At 38.3% G+C, this 22,124-nt stretch overlaps 1 protein-coding gene across 1 annotated transcript in view; it reads right to left on the bottom strand.

Moving 5' to 3' along the window:
• Window positions 1–21,745, bottom strand: part of LOC114652832 (cyclic nucleotide-binding domain-containing protein 2-like) — a 187,343-nt gene extending 165,598 nt beyond the window's left edge. The window contains exons 1-7 of the mRNA XM_028803142.2: window positions 21,571–21,745; window positions 21,406–21,479; window positions 13,611–13,722; window positions 11,810–11,881; window positions 5,624–5,712; window positions 1,346–1,505; window positions 1,168–1,251 (exon numbers count right to left, since the gene is read on the bottom strand). Coding sequence (XP_028658975.2) covers window positions 1,168–1,251; window positions 1,346–1,505; window positions 5,624–5,712; window positions 11,810–11,881; window positions 13,611–13,722; window positions 21,406–21,479; window positions 21,571–21,597 — 618 coding nt within the window. The 5' untranslated portion in view covers window positions 21,598–21,745. The remainder of the gene's footprint in view (window positions 1–1,167; window positions 1,252–1,345; window positions 1,506–5,623; window positions 5,713–11,809; window positions 11,882–13,610; window positions 13,723–21,405; window positions 21,480–21,570) is intronic.
• Between the last annotated feature and the right edge of the window lie 379 nt (window positions 21,746–22,124).

Raw genomic sequence — 22,124 nt, 5'->3', positions numbered from 1 at the left:
ATGTTTGCATATAAATATACTGTATGTTCTAGTAATTCTGAAGTATGTTCTTGTACATAATTTTGCACTTCATATTGTTACTGAATACATGTTTGAAGTGTTTCAAGCATGATGTTCACACATTTTTACATTTTGTATTGTGAAAAATGCCATTATTCACACAAATTCAGAACCATAATATCATAATGGTCTGGATTGCCTCGCAGCTTCTCCTTGCTTTCTTAATAGTTGACGTTTCCACAGCCCGGTGGTGCCCTTCCGTCAATTCCTTTCAGTTTCAGCTTTGCAACCATACTCCACCCGGAACCTAAAGACTTTGGTTACCCGGATGGCTGCCCGGCGGGTCATGGGAATAACGCCCCTGGATCGCCAGTCTGCATCGTGTATGGTCGAAACTATGACGGTATGTGATCTTCTTCGAACCTCCAACTTTCGTTCTTGATTAATGAACACATTCTTGGCAAATGCTTTCGCTCTCACGCCATGGTCGGCTGTTTAGTGAATTGTTGGTGGGCAGGGCTCTGTGAGTTGGCGGGCGTGGCTGTCTTACGTGCGTCTTGCTTGCCATGGACTTAGTGAATTATATATATAGATTAATCAATTTTTCTTGATCAACTGCTGAAAAGACGGCCACTGACTCAGTTACATGTTCATCTCTTTTCTGACAATTAAATTAAATACCTAACTTTTCAAAATGTCACAGGTACTCAGTTCGCAGATATTGCACCCTCCTTCTTCCCTCATCTGTGCTTTCTGAGCCCTGATCAATGTTATTGACGGATGATTCTCAGGGCTGCTGAAATTTCACAAGTGTGGCGCATAATCGCAGATTGCCCAAGCTCCCCTTGAGTTAACTAGAAACACTTGCCATCCGTGGAATCGACTGACCCTCGATTGGAAAACAAGGCTTACTCAAGAGAGGTAGACTCAGCTAACTCTTGATATCATGAGCACATATAGTGGGATACCTCCCTGTTCTGAAATACTTAATATCTTACAATCTGTATGGTTATACTTTATTATTTCTACAAATAATTTCTGTGTTATATGCAAATCTATGTAGTGATCAAAAATAAATTAGATTAGAATAGATAAAAACTGTATTAATCTCATGGGGTACTATCCATCTATCATGTATTATCTGTTTGTTTCAAATCCTAAACCTACCTCTTTGTTTATAATCAAAACTTCTACATCAGTTGAGCATGTAACGGTTGCAGGACGATGTCTTCCTTGCAAAAGGCACATATCCTTCAAAACAAAAAAGAAGAAATTGTTTTTGCACAAAAACATTTTATATATAATACAGGCATTTTTGTTAAATGTACAAGTGTAATTGACGAACCCCAAAGAGATCCCCCTCTTCAATTTCATTCAGTGTTTCAAGCGCTGGACCTCTCATCTGTGAGAAAACTTTCATGTGCACCATGAGACGTCCTGAAAGTACTAAGTAACAAGCACTAGGTGGGTGACTTTGCTTTAAGACTCTCCGTTTGGCTTCATATCTATAAAAAAAAATGTTGGAGATGCTAAGCTAATTTTTAGTTTAATGAATTATATTCAGTTTTTGATTTTTCTTTACATATTACCTTTTTAAAAGATTAAAAAAACATCTCAGATAATTTTCAAGACCAGGAAGTTGTTGAGCCTCATCTGTATACTAAGATGCTAATAGGTATAATTTCAAAGCTACTTACTTACACTTACTCAGAGTTCAAGATACTATATTATTAGAAAACAATAGCAACTAAAACTATGTAGAAAGTGTCAGAATTTGAGTTGCATTAATATTAGTTCTTAAAATAATAAGCTGCAAACAGGTCTCTTTTGACATCCACGCACCATCTACCATTGGCTGTGAAAATTACAAAGCATAAACAACTTTACCACAAAGGAAAGAGGTTAGATAGATGCAAATATCTAGGACAAAAATTAACACATGCAATCCAGGTTCTCTATCAGTATAATATAATACTTACCAAATAGATCATTGCTTCCTAAGCAGAGATGTTTTTTTTAAGAATGGAACAGCAAGTGAGTTCCAAACGCTGTAAGAGCTTCGTGATTTACTTAAATTATCAAAGAGTGGAACGTTTGTGTCCATGAAACCTTTTTCAGACATTCAGTTTTATTCGCAAATAAGTTGCATTTGAGTAAATGCAAGTCGAAATACTGATTAAGTCGATCCAATGTTGCAATGTGCTGCAGGTGTGAAACATGGAATTTGCAAGTGGAAGAAGCTTAGATATAACCTGCATATTGATTTCCACACTCACCGTGTGATCTTGGACTTTATCATCTTATTGTTATAAATCACTAACTGGCACGGTTACTATAAATAAAGCTACATTTTATAATCAAGAAATTACATTTTATTTGCGGTTTAATTTCTATTTTTGCCTTTTTAAGTCAACCAAGTACACTGTGGCTAGACTAACCTGTTAAGAAATATGCAGGTGAGAATCTGCAGAAGAGCGGGGCTATGCATGCTGAAGCAGCCTTGCCCAGAAGAGCTTGAAAGTTTCGACTGGAAAGGTAAAAGAAAACGCACGGCTTGGGAAAATCACTCACACAAGGATAACAATCCTCCTGAGGAAGTTCAAGACCTTGCCGGGCACCTACTGAGGCCAGCAGCAGACAATCAGTTAATGCCCTCTGCGTACAACAGCTAGTAAACAGACCTTTCAATTGCTATTGACCCTTGATGGGGACTATGAATCAGTCCTTTCTTCGCCACACCTCAGGTTGTTTTAGTACTATTGGTCTCGATCAACTTCCCTTAATTATAAAATTTACACCTTCCCACAAATGACTATGTTTGCTTTACTTTTTTTCTATGGCAATTATTGGAAGTTACGGGTAAACGATTGGAAATGTTGCCATATTTATATAATACCTAACCCGTTGCAGCATGTTTTATTGATTTGAAAAAGTAATAATTCAGTGTAAAGGAATTAATTTAGCATAGCAAGGAGAAGGGCAGAGATCTAAACACACTGATGTTGTTTTCTGTGATGTGGCGCAATCCCCACAGTGGTGGCAGCATCATGCTATGGGGATGTTTCTCTGCAGCAGGCCCTGGAAGGCTTGTGATGGTTGAGTGTAAAAGAGATGCAGTAAAATACAGGGAAGTCCTGGAAGAAACCCTCTTGTAGCCTGTGAGGATCCTGCACCTTGGGAGAAGATTTGTTTTCCAGCAAGAAAATGACCCCAAAGCAGAAAATGTTTATGTCCTGAAGTAGCCTAGTCAGAATGCAGATTTCAATGCTATTGAGAATTTACATCTGGATTAAAAAACAACTGTTCACTAACAATCTCCCTGCAACCTGACAGATCTTGAGCAATTTTCCAAAGCAAAATGGGGAAACACTTATGGTGACACCATTCACTGAGTTATTGAGTGCACAAAGATCTGTTGATTGAAGGAATGATTGTCAAAATGATTTTGAAAATGCAAAATATTTATTAATGACTGCTCCTAACTTTGTTTCCATTTAAGCTGGACATAGATGCAAGTGCTTGTGGAGCTGGAACTATTCTTAAATGGCATATATGATGTTCTACTACAAACTGCAGTGTCCAGATGTACAAAGCTGATAGAGACCTGTCCACATGAACTCAAGACTGTCATGACTGCCAAAGGGACATCTACTAAATACTGAATTAAAGGGGGTGAATACTTAAATTATCTAATTTTGCACTCCGGGTGTAGTGTGTAGGGTCCAAAATTGGCTCAGACACAGGAAGCAGAGGGTGAAGGTGTGAAGAACCTCATCAAAATTGGCTGATGTTAAGAGTAGTGATCCACAGTGGTCAGCACAAGGGCTGCTGCAATTTTTAATATATATTGCCACAGCTGGCAATATAAAGAGGCTGCGAGGGTGCGAGTAGCTCCAACCGGAGGGGCACGAAGACCTCGGAGAAGGTGCAGAAAGAGTAGCCCGGGGAGCTGGTAGGAGGGGGGAGTACTGCCTGTGCGAGGCACGACAAGACACCAGGTGGTGGTGTCCAGGCAGCGTCTCCGCCCCTGTTTCTATTTGTTTAACAGGACCCACTTCAGGGATGAGCTGCCCTCGCGAGATGACCCGCTCTGCCCGACACGTCTTCGCTGGCGGTGGGGCAGTGTCACAGGTGGCTGGGGCGGCGACCCGGCTGGGATGCCCCAGAGGATAGGAAGAGGGCTTACGTCTTCCCCAGACCACGTGGGGGCGACCGCCCTGGCACCTATGAGGACTATGGGTACAGAGCTTTGAAGCTCAACCGTGTAGGGGCCCGTGGTCATCCGCCAGGGGGCGCCCCAATGCCTTTGGAGCCCTGGACCTCAGCACTTCCGCCACACCCAGAAGTGCTGGGGGGAAGAGGAGCGGGCACTGGGGAGTGCCGGTGGAAGATTGCCGGGAAGCACCTGGAGCACCTGGTGATTATAAAAGGGGCCGCCTCCCTTCATTCAGGGCTTGAGTCGGGAGTGGAGAAGGATGGAGTTCGGGAGGAGAGGCAAGGAAGCAGCCTGAAGAGTAAGGCATTTGACTTGGCCTGGACTTTGGGGGTTTGCGGTGCACTTTGCAACTGTAAATAATGTATAATAAATGTGTGTTGGGTGACTGTGTCCAGGCCGGCTTCCACAATATAAATGATTTAGATAGGAACACAAGTTACAAGCTGGTTAAGATGATACCAAGCTTGGTGGTTAGGTAAATAATCTTAATCGCTGAAACATTGCTGAAGGACTTGCACAGCACACAGGCTTGGACAGATTTGTGGCAAATATATAGTAGGAAGTAAAAATGTTAGATTTGAATACACAGTGCGATGTCTTAAACTTGAAAGTACACCTAATAAGAAGGATCTAGAAGCCATAGTGGACTCAACACTATCAACTGCCAGACAATGTTCAAAAGTGATTATGAAGGCTAACAGAATGTTAGATTATATAGTATAGTGTATGGAGTATAAGTCCAAGGAGGTTATTTTCAACCTTTATAATGCACTAGAGAGTGAGTACTTCCCTGGAGTACTATGTACAGTTTTGGTCTCCAGGCTACAAAAAGGACATAGCAGCACTGGAACAAGTCCATAGAAGAGCAATTAGACTCATTCCAGGGTTACAGGGGATGAATTATGAGGAAAGATTAAAAGAGCTGAGCCTTTTCAGTTTAAGCAAAAGAAGATTAAGAGGTGACATGATTGAAGTGTTTAAAATTATGAAGGGAATTAACAGTGGATTGAGACTGTTACTTTAAAATGAGTTCATCAATCCACAGCCATATGGAATAAGTTACCAAGAAGTGTTGTAGACAGTAAGACTTTAGCTTCTATCAAAACTGCACTTGATGTTATTTTAGAATAATTAAGTGGATAGGACTGGTGAGCTTTGTTGGGCTGAATGGCCTGTTCTTATCTAGATTGTTATAATGTTCTAATGATCAATTATTTTGTGTTTTATATTTGAAATTAATTTGGACCCCAGAGACATTTTGACATTGAAGAGTCTTTTTCTGTTGAGCAGTGTCAAAAATGTCCAATTAAATCCACTGAGAATCAATGTTGTATAACAATAAAATGTGAATGGGTAAATACTTTTTATAGACACTGTGGTTTTTTTTGCATTTGTACAGTTTCATACCTTTGATAGATTGCTGCTTGACAGAGTTGCAGTTGGATGCTTTCTGGAAACCTTTGGAAAGCTCTGTGTTTCTTTAGAAGTGTATGTATCTGAAAGGAAAAAGAAATCTCAGTGAGCAATCTGTAGGACAAAACTCGCTCAATCTGGTTTTGGTCTTGACATGAACTATTTTTTTCTTCCAAAATGTTATACACAATATAAAACAGAACCATAACTTTAAACTTGTATGTCAATCCTACAACAGCAACAACAACAGTTATCTCTATAGCATGTTTGTAAAAGTTTGTAAAGTTTGTAAAAAGTAAAAATATAAAAATAAGATTAGACAGTACTAAGTAACAAAGAATATAGTAAGGTGTGATGGCCAGGAGGACAGAAAAAAAACAAAAAAAGTAAACTCCAGAGGGCTGCAGAAAAAAAAAACAAAATCTGCAGGGGTCCAAGGCCACGAGACCCACCCAGCCCCCACTGGGGAATCCTCTGTCACTTAGGTAACTCTTTAGAGTCAGGACCATCCAGGTGCATCTATTAGTCAGTTAGTGGTCTGTAGCAAGACCTTAACAAACACTTTATTCGATCTTAATACGACATAAAAGAGCAACAATGATACGTTAGAATAGCTATGGTGTCTATAGTGCACTTAAAAGTCACGCAACTGCTATAAAATAAAACATTAATAAAGGCTTTGATTGTTCTACACATCCGTAAGGAATTAGTAAGTGCACTAAGGCCTGTTGAGTTCATTTCAGACCACATTGTGTGTGTGGAAGGCATGATGGTGCAGTAGTTAGCACTGCTCCCTCATGGGTCCTGTGTCCTGGCTTCCAGCCTCACATTGGATCAACATTTTGGAGTGTTCACGTTCTCTCTATGTTTGCATGCTAATTACGTTACATGATAATTCTAAACTGGCCTAATGCAGATGTGTGTCAGTGGGTTCTGCAATGAACTGGCACCCAATCCAGACTATGCTGTTCATACAGGCTTTGCCATCCAAAACCTTTAATTGGATTAAACACTTTTCAGAATTTTAACTGGCCATGGTGTGTTTGTGTATGTGTGTGTGTGTTAAGTTCATCAAAAATAATCAGAAGAGAAGAGAGACAGAAAGAAAGACAAAGAATGAGAGAGAGGGAGATGGTGCTCTGACACAATGTCTATGATGATCTTTGCTTTATTTCCAATAACTTGTTTTATCCTCCAAGAAAGCTAGCAAAATACTCATTGAGCAAAACAAAACAGTGACAACAAAGAACTAAAATATTATAAAATCATAAATCTTATTTATAGAATTTTGCTACATAAAGTCATAAGGTGCTTTTGAAATAGCTATGAAGTAGACAGCAACAATATAACAAAATAACAATTGGCCATAGTGTTTGCTGGCAACAGTATCGATTAAGTATACAGATATCTGCTATCTAATATTAGTGACTTTAAGATTTCATAGTTTTTAGTAATTTATTGCTTTCTATTTTATATTTATTTTTTATGTGTCTGAGTAGCCTCTTCTTCCTTAATACCACTGTAGATGCTTGTGTAAAATTATAAGCAAAAATGTAAGACTGAATAATCACCTTTAAGCATTAGCAAGGTTAAACACCACATTGAGGTTTGCAAGATTAACATCCTTTTATTTTATAGGTCAGAAGAATCATGTGCTGCCCACACTGCAGTCTTATCTCCCCGAGGCTGGAAACTTGCCCTGCAAATCTCCAGATAGGTGATGGGTCAGAAAAGTAAGAAACGTCATTAGGTGGTATTAATCTCAATAAAGTTATTCATCAGTAGATAATAAGATGACTAACTTGTGGTATTCAATGGGAATAATAATGTTAAAAAGGCTTATTCCATTTACAGTACTAAGGACACACAGCGGCACAGCAGTTAGCTCTACTGCTTCAGAGTTCTAGGCTCAAATCAAGAATAGGTCAGTATTTGTACAGAGTTTATATTTTCTCCTAATCCATGTATGTGTTTCACTCCATTAATTGAATCTTTTTAGGTATAGCATGAAATGAAACCATATTTTTTTTTGGTTTCATTGATGATTTTTCTGTTACACACTCTGCCACCCTCAGTTGGACTAAACAAGTTCAAAGATAAATTTGTAGATGTGTTTGCAAGAGAAAAATGTTTAGAAATGTTTAACTGTGGCAATCATTTCTAGATATAATTAATTACCGGTAGCTACTTTTTTAAGGTTCTTTTGTGTAACAATAAGCATTGTAATGGGAACTTAATTTAGCAGGAAAAGACAATATGAGATAAGGGTATGGCCTTACAATGTGCTAAAAGTAACAGGGAAACACAACTTGCCAATTTTAGTGCATTGTATGTGACCTGGGTATCGTAGAAGACCCACAGTTAGGGATATGAGCTTTAGAGAGAGATCAAGGCAAGATAGATGGAATTATATCTTGTCTGTCAGGGTGCTATAGAACAGGGGACCAACCTATTACTATTTTGTGTTTTGATTTCACAAGTGCTGCCATCTTGTTTATGGTTTCCAGGACTGTGACCAATCATGTGACAAAACATTGCATCATTATACATTTATAATAAAATCTATTATAAAAAAAAATCCTATGGGAGGGAATGACTAGGAGACGATACATGATCTTCACGTTAAGATCACAGAAGACAGATAAAAGACCTGCGAGGAACTTAAACATGAGATATTGTGCCAAGAGATTGACCCAGGACCGTCTCGCGATGACGTAGAACATGAGATTCTTGCAAGACACGCCCTACTTACAATCTATCAAATAAGACAATGGGGCAGCAAAGCATTCAGTCTTGTGAAGGATCTGAGCACACACAGATCCAGGGTCTCAGCACATATAAAGCGTATAAGGACAATACGTTATAAATGAAACGTCGACGAATAAGTGAAGAAGAAAGCAGTGCAGAGAAAAGAGACTCAAAAGCATTGGAGAGAAAAAAGAGCAAAAAAGAAAAAATAATCTAGGTGCAAATTCAGAAAATAAGGCAAGTGGAACTGAAACAAAGCACGTCCAATAGGGCTCAGAATTAAAAGACAAAGTATAAGTTCATAAAGACGTTCACAAACGTTGGCGCTATACACATGCAGAGCAGATTATGAAAGCAGTGGAATTTGAAAGGCTCCAAAAAAAAAAACGTATGCGCGATACAAATGTGGAGAAAGTTAAAGAATATGAAAGTAGGAAAATTAGAAAGTATAAAAAAAAGAAAGTAAAGATCGCAGTAGCGCAAACAAATGGAAGTTAATACTCGAAAAAATAATCACCACGGACCAGGTGTCATTGAAAAAAAAGCAGGACAAAGAGAGGTCAGAAATAAAAGACAGAATAGAAAACAAAGTAAAACGTCATAAAGAGATTACAAAACAAAAGGGCCAAACACATGCAGAGCAGGTTAGAGATAATTCAGGATAGGTTTCTCTGTTTGGAAGTTCAGCACAGACAACGCGATCTACATCATCATCAGTTAATAATTTTTTTTGCAAAGTAACCAATAAATGCATGTGAGGTAAACTATGTTTTTGAAATTCTCTGACTTAAACATCAAAGCCTTACAATATTAACATACTTCTGACATATCACCTATGTCCATATATTCGATCTCTATTCGCCTTTTAGTTATTTCTCCGAGTAATAATTTCTTTTTCTTTGCGCTAATGCGATGTTTACTTTTTTTTTTGACACTGTTGTTTTTATCTGCTTTCATATTCTGTATCTTGCTCTGCATATGTTTCTCGCTTACGTTTTTTTGAGTCTTTTGAATTTCAGTTTTCATTATCTCTAACCTGACAAAGTCATTAAACACATGTCTCACTGACCTCATTTAAAAGGTTCAGCATATTGGGACTCGAAAGATTCCAAATATTGTTTTTACATAAGTTCTGAAATAAAAGTGAAACTAATGAATTAGCAATAATTCAAAGAAAAAAAAATCTTAAAAGTGTGTATCCGAAAAACCAAACATGGGGGTTGGTGAGCGAAGCCCCCTAGTTAAAAAAAAAACAAAGAATACGAATAATAAACACAAGCAATCTTAATGTAAGCAAAATAATCAATATTGAGCAAAAATGACATGAAACAAAGGTTTGAAGCCCAGCCAGAGGAGGAACGTTGGCTGAAAAATGACAGATGCAGGTACATAAAACATAAAGAATACTGCAAATCATAAACAAACAAATAGTAAAACATCCAAATAAACCAAAGATGTACAACAAAGAGAAAAGTCAAGCATTTCAATCCCAGCTAGATGAAGAAAACAGCAAAATAAAAAGAAAAATAACTTTTATAACTACACACATTTGGTAGCACTTTTGGGATTATTATTATTATTTTCTTTAGTTGATCACTTAAGGTTTTCAATTTTTCAGGAATTTATGTTTGGTAGTTTTTGTTTTAACAACGTGACTGGTGTGTGTCACATGACTCGTGATCGGAAGATGCACATCATGTGATCTCAATCATCTTGTCTCTGACTTCATCGGACATTTGGTATAAATATGGCTGTCATTCCAATTGTAAACATCTTTTCATTGGATAACAAAAACAAACAAATCTCTTAGTGATAGTTAGATTCTTCTTAAGTAGGCCAAGGGCTAGGTTTGTTTCACAGTTTTTGAATCCCTTTTTGCCTTTTCCTTTGATTTTTGGTTCATCCTTATAGATTGGTTGCCTCTGTTTTCTTTAGATCTCCTGGTTTTTGACTTGTGCCTTGCACTGTCTACAATTCCTGTTTCACTGTACATTTAGATCCCTCAGTCTTTTTGTCTTCTCACAATAACTCTTGGAAATTCTATCTCATAACAATAGTGACTAAAACATCAAAACAAAAAATGATCTACAGTTACACAATTTGAATGATGTCTCTAGGAATATGTACTTTGAACTTTACCAATGACAATTCCCAGCCCCTGCCAAGCGGTATGAAGTCTGTGCTTCTGTGTGAGATATCAGCTTAAACAGTTTACATGAAACTGCTATGCAATTTTTAGTTAATATATAAGAATTTTTTACAATCTGTTATTAGTATATAGATAATGAAGGCATAACAGAATGAATTATTAAATATAAGAAAAAGGACTGAATGCAACTCAAGGATTAACTACATCTAACATTAAAGCTTAAGCACATAAAGTCTCTGTCTCATCTTAGAGAAGCTACCAACGTAATTTTCCCAGGTTAGAATGAGGTTATTGAGTAACGATCACCCCTCCAGAAAACATGAATAAACTGATGCAAAAGTCCATACACCCCTCCTGTCAAGTGATGCTAAGATCAATGGGGAATTCTGCTGAACATCCCTCTTACTGAAGTGGTGTTCGCAATAATGGGAGAACTGACCTGAGTCAGAAATTGCTGGTGGCTTCACTTGATTGGAGGAGCTGATAAAGTTAAGTTGCATATTAAGAGTCAGGTGTCGTGATGTATTAGATGAGGTGATTTAATTAGAAAAAAGTATAAAAAGAGATGAATTGTTTAATTGATGGCTCCCTCCACGGACATTTGTGCAAATCTTTATGCAAAATAAGAATTGTTCTGCATTCTCATCTGAACTCCATAACTGCCTTCTTTGAAGATAGAGGAAATTTTTTTATCACGACAATGACAAGTAGATATACAAATCTGATTCTCCCGGCTCTTATTCAGGTGTACGTTCAACAAAAATAATAACATCAACTGCCCTTGATATGTTTTGATTCCTGATGATCGAAACTGTGACACACATCAGGAAAGAGGAGATTAAAAAGTTTTCAAGAACAGTAGTCATGCAATTAAGTAAGCATTGCTGTTCAAAGTTCAATTAAGGCACACTGAAGATTATTAAACAGCACTGTACCACATTAACAAACAAATGTGCAGAAAGAATTTAATTACCAGGCAACACGCTTGCCTTCTAACCCAAACTGTATTTAAAACCTATTCTATAATAAGATCCTGGTCACTTATTCATATGTCAAGCATATTAATATGTTGGAGCCATCTTTGCTTTTCACAAATATTGACACACTTCTTTTACTGATTACATGGTTACAGGGCTTACCAGAAGCTTATTGACAGTAGGATTCCAAACAGCTTTGAGAGAAGTACAAAAAGATTCATTCAGATAAGCTTAAAGGCTTTTTCTTACTATAATATATACAAAAGTGACAAAATGTTTCTTTTCAAAAAGTGCACATTGCAGTACCTTCAGTATGTTACAATGTTCTCTTTCAGGAGGGAAAACTGAAAGCAGAGTTTTCAATATTTCACTCTCAGCCTGCCATTAAAAAAAAAATAACAAAAAACACGGGGTTACTTCTAATAATCATTGAGCACAAAAACCTTTGCTTTACCAGCTAAAATGACTGCTTTATTCATTCCATTCCATTATTTAGGTGACACTTTTAAACCTTTCGGCCGTGACATCCTATTACTAGTACATAAATATGCAGTTGTTTTTGTAAAGCACAGGTATGTTTGCTGCCGTTGTAACCAGGATTGCTACTATTAGCGCAGACTCGAGAGACTGGCATACAGTCTGCGAAACATGGAAGTGAAAATGGATACTTCCAGACTGTACGCACCATTTTCAATTTTATTTCCACAAGAAGATTGAAGTATTTGCCAGCTATTGTATAATAATAGTGATAATTTTTTATTTTTTCATTTTTGAACTTCCTAGACACCCCAAAATTAGAATATCTCACAAAATAATAAGGCTGAATGGGTTAATTGTTTTATAAAACAGAAGTGCCATTCCTTCTGTAAGACTTGTGAGTAATGTGATTTGCTCTGAGACAAACTGCCAGATAGCAGTTGGACTGAACTGGCATCCTTTTAGTCTGCAGCCTAATAAATTAACCACTAAGCAACTGCGGATGGAAGCACTTTAGTGCATCATCAGGCCATGCAAAAAAAAAAAAAAAAAAAACGAATTCAGTGCAGATCTATAGCTTTGAAATTAGCAGAAAAGGGCTTGTGTCTCTGCACTGTTAATCTCCCATAATCTGGTTTTGTAAAATTTCTAGTCAATAAAGTATTTTCAATATTTTAATATCCATCCATCCATCCATCCATCCATTATCCAACCCGCTATATCCTAACTACAGGGTCACGGGGGTCTGCCGGAGCCAATCCCAGCCAACACAGGGCGTAAAGGCAAGAAACAAACCCGGGCAGGGCGCCAGCACACCGCAGTATTTTAATATCTATCTATTATAATAAAAAAATCTTGGGTCGAGACGTGATCATCTCGGAGAGACATTTTGAAGTCCCACGAGACTACTTACATATCACATCCTACTTATAAACAATTTCACAGAGACACTTTAACGTCCTGCGAGACAAGGAAGTGAGAGAAAAGGACAGCTGCTGTACAGGCTTTTAAATGATCATCGCGCAGTGCGACATGCCGAACACGCAGCTCGGTAGCAGCAGCACACAACGCAAGCAGCAGAGACACGAAGTGGCTAGCATGAAGCACGCTGGGGTTGGGGGGTGGATGAGCAAAGCGAGCAGGGGGCTTTGCCCCCAGTTCTTATTATCAAAATAAATGATGGTGTGGCGTGGTAATAATCAATGTTGAACCATTTTTTGAGAAAATAAACAGTTGCACACCCTGCACATTCTTTCATTATGTAAAGCAGCACTGGAAGGGCTTTGAATTTTATTTTTTTCACATTCTGTTAGTAAGAAAGAAATTGGTCTAGATATCTAACAAAAAATTAAAATTAACAAAGGCTTCTTTCGTTTAATATCCTCTAATAGACACAAATCAGATTGGATATGCTGTATAAATAAAGGATGGAAAGACAGATTATGCACACTTTTTGCTTTACATTATGATATTTTGCACGGTCATTCACTTGGCAGCTATTTAATTTCAAAAAGTGCAAAAAGCATACAATGTGGTAAATAAAAGAATGGTTCAAAAATTAAATCAGTTAAACTTTGAAGGTTATCACAATACAAATTGAAAATAAAGCCTGACTGATTAGGTCACTCACATTCTTGTTCCTTTTAAAGACAGCAATGTTGAATAAAAGATCTTTAGTTTCGTCTGATCTCATTTTGAAGTAAGTTTCAGTCCATCGTTTCACCCTGTTTATTCCAGATTTCCTACATTAAAATAACAGTTATGGCTGTATATTAATAACATACCAGTGTATTTACAATGGATGACAATATCATTGTGTTATACATCTTTCAGCTGGGAAAAAATAGTCAAAGCTGCAGTCTAGGTGACAACTATAAATATTATGTAATTTGTATGTAATTTATATACATTTTTATTTATATAGTTGAATTATGAAACATGTCAGAAGGTACCTGCTTCAACAGAAAACACATTTTGAGAATGCCCCATACTTAAATCAGTCAGTTATTTTCTGAACTGCTTTGAACTGAACAGGGTCGCGGGGGTCTGCTGGAGCCTATCCCAGCTACCATAAGGTGCAAGAAAGAAACATACCCTGGACAGGGCATCGGTCCATTTCAGGGCCAAAACACAACACATACCCCAACTACACACTAGGACCAATTTAATGTTGCCAATCTGCCTAACCTGCATGTCTTTGGATTGTGAGAGGAAACCAGAACACCCACACAGACACAGGGAGAACATACATGAAGGGAGGACCTGGGATGTGAACCCTGGTCTAATTAACAGCGTTACCACTATACTACTATGCTGCCCTACACTTAAACTAGTTTAGGAAAAATAATGTTCATATCTTAGATTTACTACAAGGTGCTCCAGAGGACAGAAGTTGATTGTCTGATCTTCCAAAGAAGTAGAGAGCACCAGTGGGGAGTTGCTGCCATGTCCCAGGGTTCTCTCTGTATAGATTGTCCCTTTAACATTTTGGGGCTGGCCAAAGAAGCAATGAAGCATGATACTGTTGGAGTGAATTCTCACTGTGAAGTCACTGTCTCCTCTCAGCTAGGTCAAGCAATGAAAGAGCTTCCTGATACAAAAGGTAATCACTTTTCTCTGGGAAAGGATCTTGGAGTTTGGAAAAGAGTACAATAAGGGCTTGCCATGCAAAACAGTTTAAAACAGTCTACATCCCTCTACAGACCAGGGGCCTCATGTATAAACGGTGCGTATGCACAGAAATGTTGCGTTCGAACGTTTCCACGCTCAAATCGCGATGTATAAAATCTAAACTTGGCGTAAAGCCACGCACATTTCCACGGTACCTCATACCCTGGCATACGCAATTTCTCCGCTCGGTTTTGCAGACTGGCAGCACCCAGCATCAAAGCAGTGCTACTGTTCCTGTGTGGTTACCCTTTCTTTCTTAGACCCACATTCCTGACGCGGCTTTATAAATACACTGAAATTAAATGCATATTGTTTATTAGTGTAATGCATCTGATTGTAATTAACCTGCAGCAATATAATGGTCCAGTGAATAGCTATAGTATTCCAAATACCATAACTGCTTTAGCGTTGTTACTCTCACTGCATCTTCTTCTTCTTTCAGCTGCTCCCATTAAGGGTTGCCACAGCGGATCATCTTTTTCCATATTACTCTCACTGCACCACTCGGAGTATTTATATCACTGTATCTGAGTGGGGAATCACAGCAGCACCTGATCAGAAAGAGAATTTTCGGTATACAATTTCAAGCACACACTACCTCAGCCACGGCAAAACGCGTCAAAGCCTTTCCTGTACGGACCTCGCGTTTCAGAAACAGTTTCATCCCAAGAACTATAAATGCACTCGATCAAGTGCTCCTTGTAGAACTGTTTGTACTTATAAGTACAATTACCCCACTGTAAACTTGCACTACAGTTATAATATTGCACACCTGCGCCACTTTATAAAGCGCGTATGATGACGATATCATTTTAAAGATGAAATGCAGCAAAATATGTTGCTTATAGTATACAGATAAAACTTTAACTTCATTTAAATAATCTATATTGTCAATAATTAAACATGTGAGGACACGCTGCCGCAGCGCTAGCTAGTTCACGGAAAGCTCCTGCCTTGTGCTGCATTATTGCTGGTGCTGACGCGACACTGGAAGGAGAGACGGATAGAATAATTAAACATGTACTACAAAGATATTTCAATGTTCCTTAAAAGTTTTGAAGAATCGGCGTTCTAAGCTTACAGATGGCTTAACGTCTATTACAGAGCTTATTGTGTGGCGATTGGGTATTTGGAGAAAGAAAAGTAAGGACAGGAATTGGAGGTTAGTACGTTTGAAAGAGACAGTACTTCTGTAATAAATTATTTCATCGAAGGTCGCACATGGCGCAGCACTGCGCCACCGTGTTCCCATGTTTAATAACATGCTTTCATTCCTATCATCATGAAAAAGATATCACGTATACATCTCAGCATTTTGATTATTCAGAGAGCTGTAATATCACGAATGTAATGGATTCTGTATCCTGTTGGAGAAAGAGAAAGAACGGAAGCACGTAGTGATTCACACCCATAGAGCACATAGAAGATCAAACACAGAACAAAGCATTTAACGTGCTACTTTAGTTATGATGGGATTTGAGAAAATAGTAAAATAAACGATTTTAAGATGAAGTTTATGATGTTCTACTTTAATGACAAAATAAATTACATGATTAAAGTGGAAATTTCGAGATTAAAGTTGACATTTCGTGCTTTTTTCCCACTGTGTGCCTATTTTTTTTCTCTGTACCCTAATAAGCTTTCATATGACACTCAGATGTTCCGCTACGAGTTGCCTTTTCACACCGACTTTGATATGTGACAACTTCGTTTTTATTTCGGGCACTGTGTGACTTTGTGAACTTGAGCTTTTGAGTTTCTCCGACACTATGTCACTCGATCAGCTTTCTTTTGTTGATTATACTACTGTTTAAACCAACAAATAGTACGTTTTTCCTTTGCCTCCACTTGGTATTCACTGAAATTCTTATATTTTCCCCCGTGCTTTTCCCATTGTCTTTTCACAGAAGGCTATTTATTCGATTTGCATATTCAAAGAGGCATAATTCTGGGAGGAGTTGGGGCGGGACAGAAGGCGCGTGCACGTGCGTTACTTTTCACGCTGATCAGGATTTATGTAGTGGAAGAACGTGAAAGTTTGCGTACGCACAGATTCCTGCATCTGGATTTTTCTGTGTGTACGCACATTCACGCTTTTGTGCTTATGCCATGTTATAGTGTGAGTTCTACGCACGGCGTTATACATGAGGCCCCAGATGTTTGACAGACCATCCACTTCTAATGTCACGTCCGGTGCCTATCCCCCTAGACCCATCTCTTCCTACTTGGCCTGTATGTAAGCAGAAGTGTCAGCAGCTTGAAACTTTGAGAATCACGCCTATAAAGATGTCTTTTGCCCTTTTTCAACACGTTTGTAACTCATGTTTATTTTCAATTATGTGGGCTTTGTCTGTGAGTGCCCCAAACCTTTATGCTTGTCTGTGTTTTTTGCTACACTCTTTTTTATTGTCCAATGTTCAGATATTGCACTGTATTGTGAAGCCTGTACACTAATATGTATAATAAGCGAGTTGAGTATGTCAACTCATGCCTTTTATGGGTAGAGGTTGTGGCCATGTCCCAGGGTTCCCTCTGTATAGATTGTTCCTTTAACATGTCAGGGCAATGAAACATGGGACTGCTGGAGGGAACTGTCGGTGTGAAGCCACACTGCTGGAAGTGCTTCCTGCTATCCTGTAAAAGGTAATTACTTTTCTCTGGAAAAGGATCTTGGAGTTGAGCAGGTTGTGGAGGATACAGTAACATTGTTAGGTTCTCTAAAATGAAGAGCAAATATTTCTTTTTAGAAATTGGTGAGAATGTATTATTACTATTCTAAAGTAAACATTACTGTTTAACAATTTTGATGTCCCAAAAAATATGAGGAACTACTGCCCTTTATATCAGGCTTTCGTTTTACAACAGCCTCTGAAATGGGAAGTGAATGAGGGAAGGGTTTGATTTAATTTAATACAAAACAACAAATCTTTTCATTCTACGAGGATACACCTCTTTATTGGGAAGAAACACTACTTTTCCTTGATGCAACATGAATTAGATCAGGGGTCCCCAACCACCGGTCCGCGACCCACTACCGGGCCGCAGCTGTCTGACAGCCGGGCCGCAAGAGAACTGCCGGCAACGGAGACTCACTCAGACTTTTCAGAACGCTTGGCGGGCGGGGCTTTGCAGCGGCGCAGAGAGAGGAGAGAGACCGAGGTGAGAGAGTATTACAACAAAGTATTGTTACGGTCCCGACAGTTTCCCTATATGACACGAGTCTATAGAAATCGCGTTACTACGAAGTACATTCAGCAGATGCTTTCATTACAACGAAGTGACCTTGAAATGCCTGAATGAATCATCCACAGAGCAGTTAGATCTGTGGTCGCAGCTCAGATGTGCACGTTTGCACAACGATCCCCAAACAGAAACATTGTAAAAAAAATTCTTTCTTCGAACTTTCCTCGTACTGTTTTTTTTTTGCTGTTTTTGTTTTCTGTGGTTTTCAGTGATACCTTTTGCTTATTGCTTGTCAACATTTGAAAAACATCCATTGGAATTTAACTCATTGTCACCCTCCTATAGAAACGGCAGACACGAAAAAAACGATAACAGTGTTAATGTTTGTGATGTGCAATCTGTTGGAATGGCAAATGCAAAGCATATGTCTTTGTTATATGCAAAAAAAGAAGAAAAATCTCAGGTTGCAAATGTATGCGAACTGCTTAATAACTTAATAATAATAGAAATGTTATGTAAATTGTGTATAAAACTGCACTCCCCACTCCCCCCCCCCCCCCGACCGGTCCGTGGAAAAATTTGCATCTAATAAAGTGGTCCTTGCTGTCAAAAAGGTTGGGGACCACTGAATTAGATGATCTACAAGTCTCCGACTTAAAGTTTAAATCTGAACAATATATTCAATCTCTTTTCGATGTTCCGTTATTTCACCGAGAATGATTTCAGTTTGCTTGCGCTAATGCGATCTTTACTATTATTTTTTGGAGACTTTCAAATTTTAGTACTTTCATTATCTCTAACCTGCTCTGCATGTGTATTGCGGCAATGTTTTTGAACCTCTTCACGACGTTCTACTTTGTCATCTATTCCTTGTCTTTTATTTCCGGCCCCTGGCATGGTTAAATCTCCTGGCCCGAAGTCTCATCTCGCGGGACTTGAAAGTATCTCTCTGAAAAAGTCACATCTCGTCACAGGATTTTTTTTATATAATAGAGAGATAATTACAGTGGGTTAAGCTAGAACTGTTTATTTAATTACAAAAACTGCATAACTGACAATTTCACATTTTCTATTTATTAAATAAATACTGCCAATTTGATCTCATCATTTCATAAAAAATGAGGAGTAATTGTGTGAGGAGTTCATAATTATTGATGTATACAGTGTAACAGATAGAAGCACTGTCGACCCCTTGAACCCTCAGCCCAGACGTCAATCACAAAATAAAAGTCCAATAATTATTTATTTTATAATAATTATGTGCACCAAGCACACTCCACTCCACTATACTCATAAATAACACAATAATAAATCAATAATCAATCAATCAATCAATCCTCCACTCCCAGACGCGTTGCCACCCTTCCACTCAGCTCAGCTCAACATCTGGGATTTCCCACAGTCCTTTTATAGTCCTTGACCCGGAAGTGTTTCACCTCTCTCTGTCCATGTGACCGTGAACACTTCCGGGTCAGATAAAAGCTCCTTTTCTTCAACCCGGAAGTGTTTCATTTGCTTTGTCGCCATGACTAAGACGCACTTCCGGGTTATAGGTGAAACAAAAGTCTCTGGGCCTTCCTGCAGTGTCCGCTGGAGGTTCCCATGGTATCCAGCAGGGCTGTGATGAAAAACTCCACTGTTCATGATGCCCTGCTGGAACTCGGGGCACCTCTATGTTACAGGCAGGGCTCCACCTGGTGGCTTGGGGGTATTGGCAGGGATGAACGGCCGGCCATATTCCACAACAGTATGTTGTTAGTACTGAATTCGTGGGGATTTCTTTGTAATAAATGATTACAAAGGGACTTGTAAAATATTGAATTTGTTTTTAGTTTTATTTTTTTTCCCCCAAGTAGGACATTTGGTTTGTTGGAAAGTTTTACAGACAGACTATGACATGTCATTAAAAACACATCAACAAAGAACACAGCATCAAACATAAACTTTGTATATGTACAGTGACATAATATTGATTGTATACCATTAGATTATACATGTTTTTCATAAAAATTAAAGTCATTAAAACTGAATAATGACTATGCAAAAATTAACTGTTTGTCTCATGATTTAAGTCAATGGATGTTTATTAAAGTTAAACTTATTTAGATGATATTCTAAGGTTACTAAACTCTTTTGGGGCTCCCCTCAACGGGACGACATGCCGAAGAGCTTCTCAAGGTGCGATCGCCATGTCTATGGAAGATAGCCTGTTGGTTGCCGGGGCGATGGCAGGCTCCCACTGCTGCAGCAGTTCACCATGAAAACAAATCCGAAAAGATCGCGGTCATGCTACGAGCACCTGCCGTCGATGGGTGATGCAAGGAACATTATAACTGCAGGGAACAGTATTACTTGGCCACTAACCTGGCCACAACTCTGCCTGATTGCTGTATCTGTGTATAAGAGAGTGGTAGATCCCACTACAATAAATAACCGTGCTGTTCCTGTTTCAAGCTGAATAAAGCTGGTTTTGATAAAGTACTGAGACTTAGCCTCGTGTTTTGGGGAGCCAGACAGGGACTCCCACGTCACATGGTACCAGAAATGGGGTCCTTGCACCAATGGATCCCCAAGAAATACAGCAAAACCCAAAGCAAGATGAGGCTTCGGCGACCACCTCTGCCTTGGCGTGGCCACGAGTTGTGCTGCTGAAGATGGCTCCCTCAGATGCCCCCAAGTGTTTCCTAATATACAGTACTACCACAAACATCACTCATCCATGATACTTCATTTTCTAATATGCTTATTTTAATGCCAGATCACAGGGAAGCAGAACCTATCACTCGTGCAAAGGTCTCAAGGCTGAAACTAATCTTGGACAGTTCCAGTTCATTTCTGGTCAGTCTCCCTAGCAGCTTATTTAGAGTCACCAATCAAACTAACATGCATAAGTATAAGATGTGGAAGAAAAACAGATTTCTTAGAGAAAACCAGACACAAGCATAGGAAGATTATGCAAACCCCACACCACAGAGGCAGTGACTGCACTGGGATTTCAACTCACATCTCTGAAGCTGTGAGGGTGTAGGGCTAACCACTCTGCCACCTAGCTGTCCTATTTAGATATTTTAAAAGCTGTGCTTAAACTTCTGTATGTCTTAATTTTTTCAGTGTTATCAATAATCAAACTTTAATTCTCAGATAAAAATACAGTATTGCATTGCAATGCAATAAAATATCTATCTATCTATCTATCTATCTATCTATCTATCTATCTATCTATCTATCTATCTATCTACGATTCTAACCACATTTGACCAAGATCCATGCATCAAGATATCTCCTATCTTTATTTCAAATTGAAAAAAGTGTCCTAATTGGCTGTTATGGTTTGTGGTGACTAATTATTAAATAGCTTGATCCGTATTTATTTTGCTGTGTTATATTATTCAAATAACCTCAAGACATGTTAATAAAGCAATTGAATATAACTGCTACAAAAAGATAAGGTTAGATGTCAAAAGTATATTTTGTTTTATTCAATTATTACATTTTTGCTTAAGTATTGATACTGTATTAATCATTAACCCCAGCACAGAAAGAAAGTTTGTTGTATATGAACTTGAACCCACCTTTGTAGTGCCAAATTAAGTCCACAGATAGTTTTTACCATTGTAGAAAATCGACGGAAATTTCCATAAACTTTCTGAAAGACACAAAAACATAGAAGTATCATTTAAACAGCTCTCTCGTGCTGAAAATGCCAAACATTTTGTGAAATATCCCTTAAACTTCACCTCACTCTTCTTTTCCACCACACTCATCCTTCAGCCTGGTTTGTCAGTGGTGTGTTTTTGCAGTATGAAGCTATTGAATAGCAGGAACAGCAGTAGCCGTGAAGAAAAGGTTTACAATCAGTTAATTTTCTTATTACTTCTTTAGCAGAAACTAGAAACCGCGCTTCCTTTCTTTGGGTAGTAATTCAATCTGCTATGTGACTCATTAGCTGAAGCACTTTAGTATTTAAGTCATTCAGCACAGAACTGCAAACAAATCACACCTTATTTACTTAACTGTGAAAGCTTTACAATACAATAAAAAACAAAGATGGAATAATGTCTATTCAGTATGAGAAAACTAATTAAGGTTTTGCTTGCAGTTCCTTCTAAAAAATGGGAAAAGCCCAATTCAGGCCAACATATAAATGTTTCTTATGTATGTATTATAAACAGGCAAAGAGCATCTGTAAGTTGTCTTAGATAAGTGGCATCATCAGGAATTCACTGTCCTTATATTCAATCAGGCCAAGGCATAAATAAGCACTGGTACCTGTCTTGACTAATTAGGCCCA

The sequence above is a fragment of the Erpetoichthys calabaricus genome, chromosome 5 (assembly GCF_900747795.2).
Source record: "Erpetoichthys calabaricus chromosome 5, fErpCal1.3, whole genome shotgun sequence".
Taxonomy (NCBI): domain Eukaryota; kingdom Metazoa; phylum Chordata; class Cladistia; order Polypteriformes; family Polypteridae; genus Erpetoichthys; species Erpetoichthys calabaricus.
The sequence above is the reverse complement of the archived record's forward strand: the minus strand, read 5'-3'. Positions and strand labels throughout refer to the sequence as shown.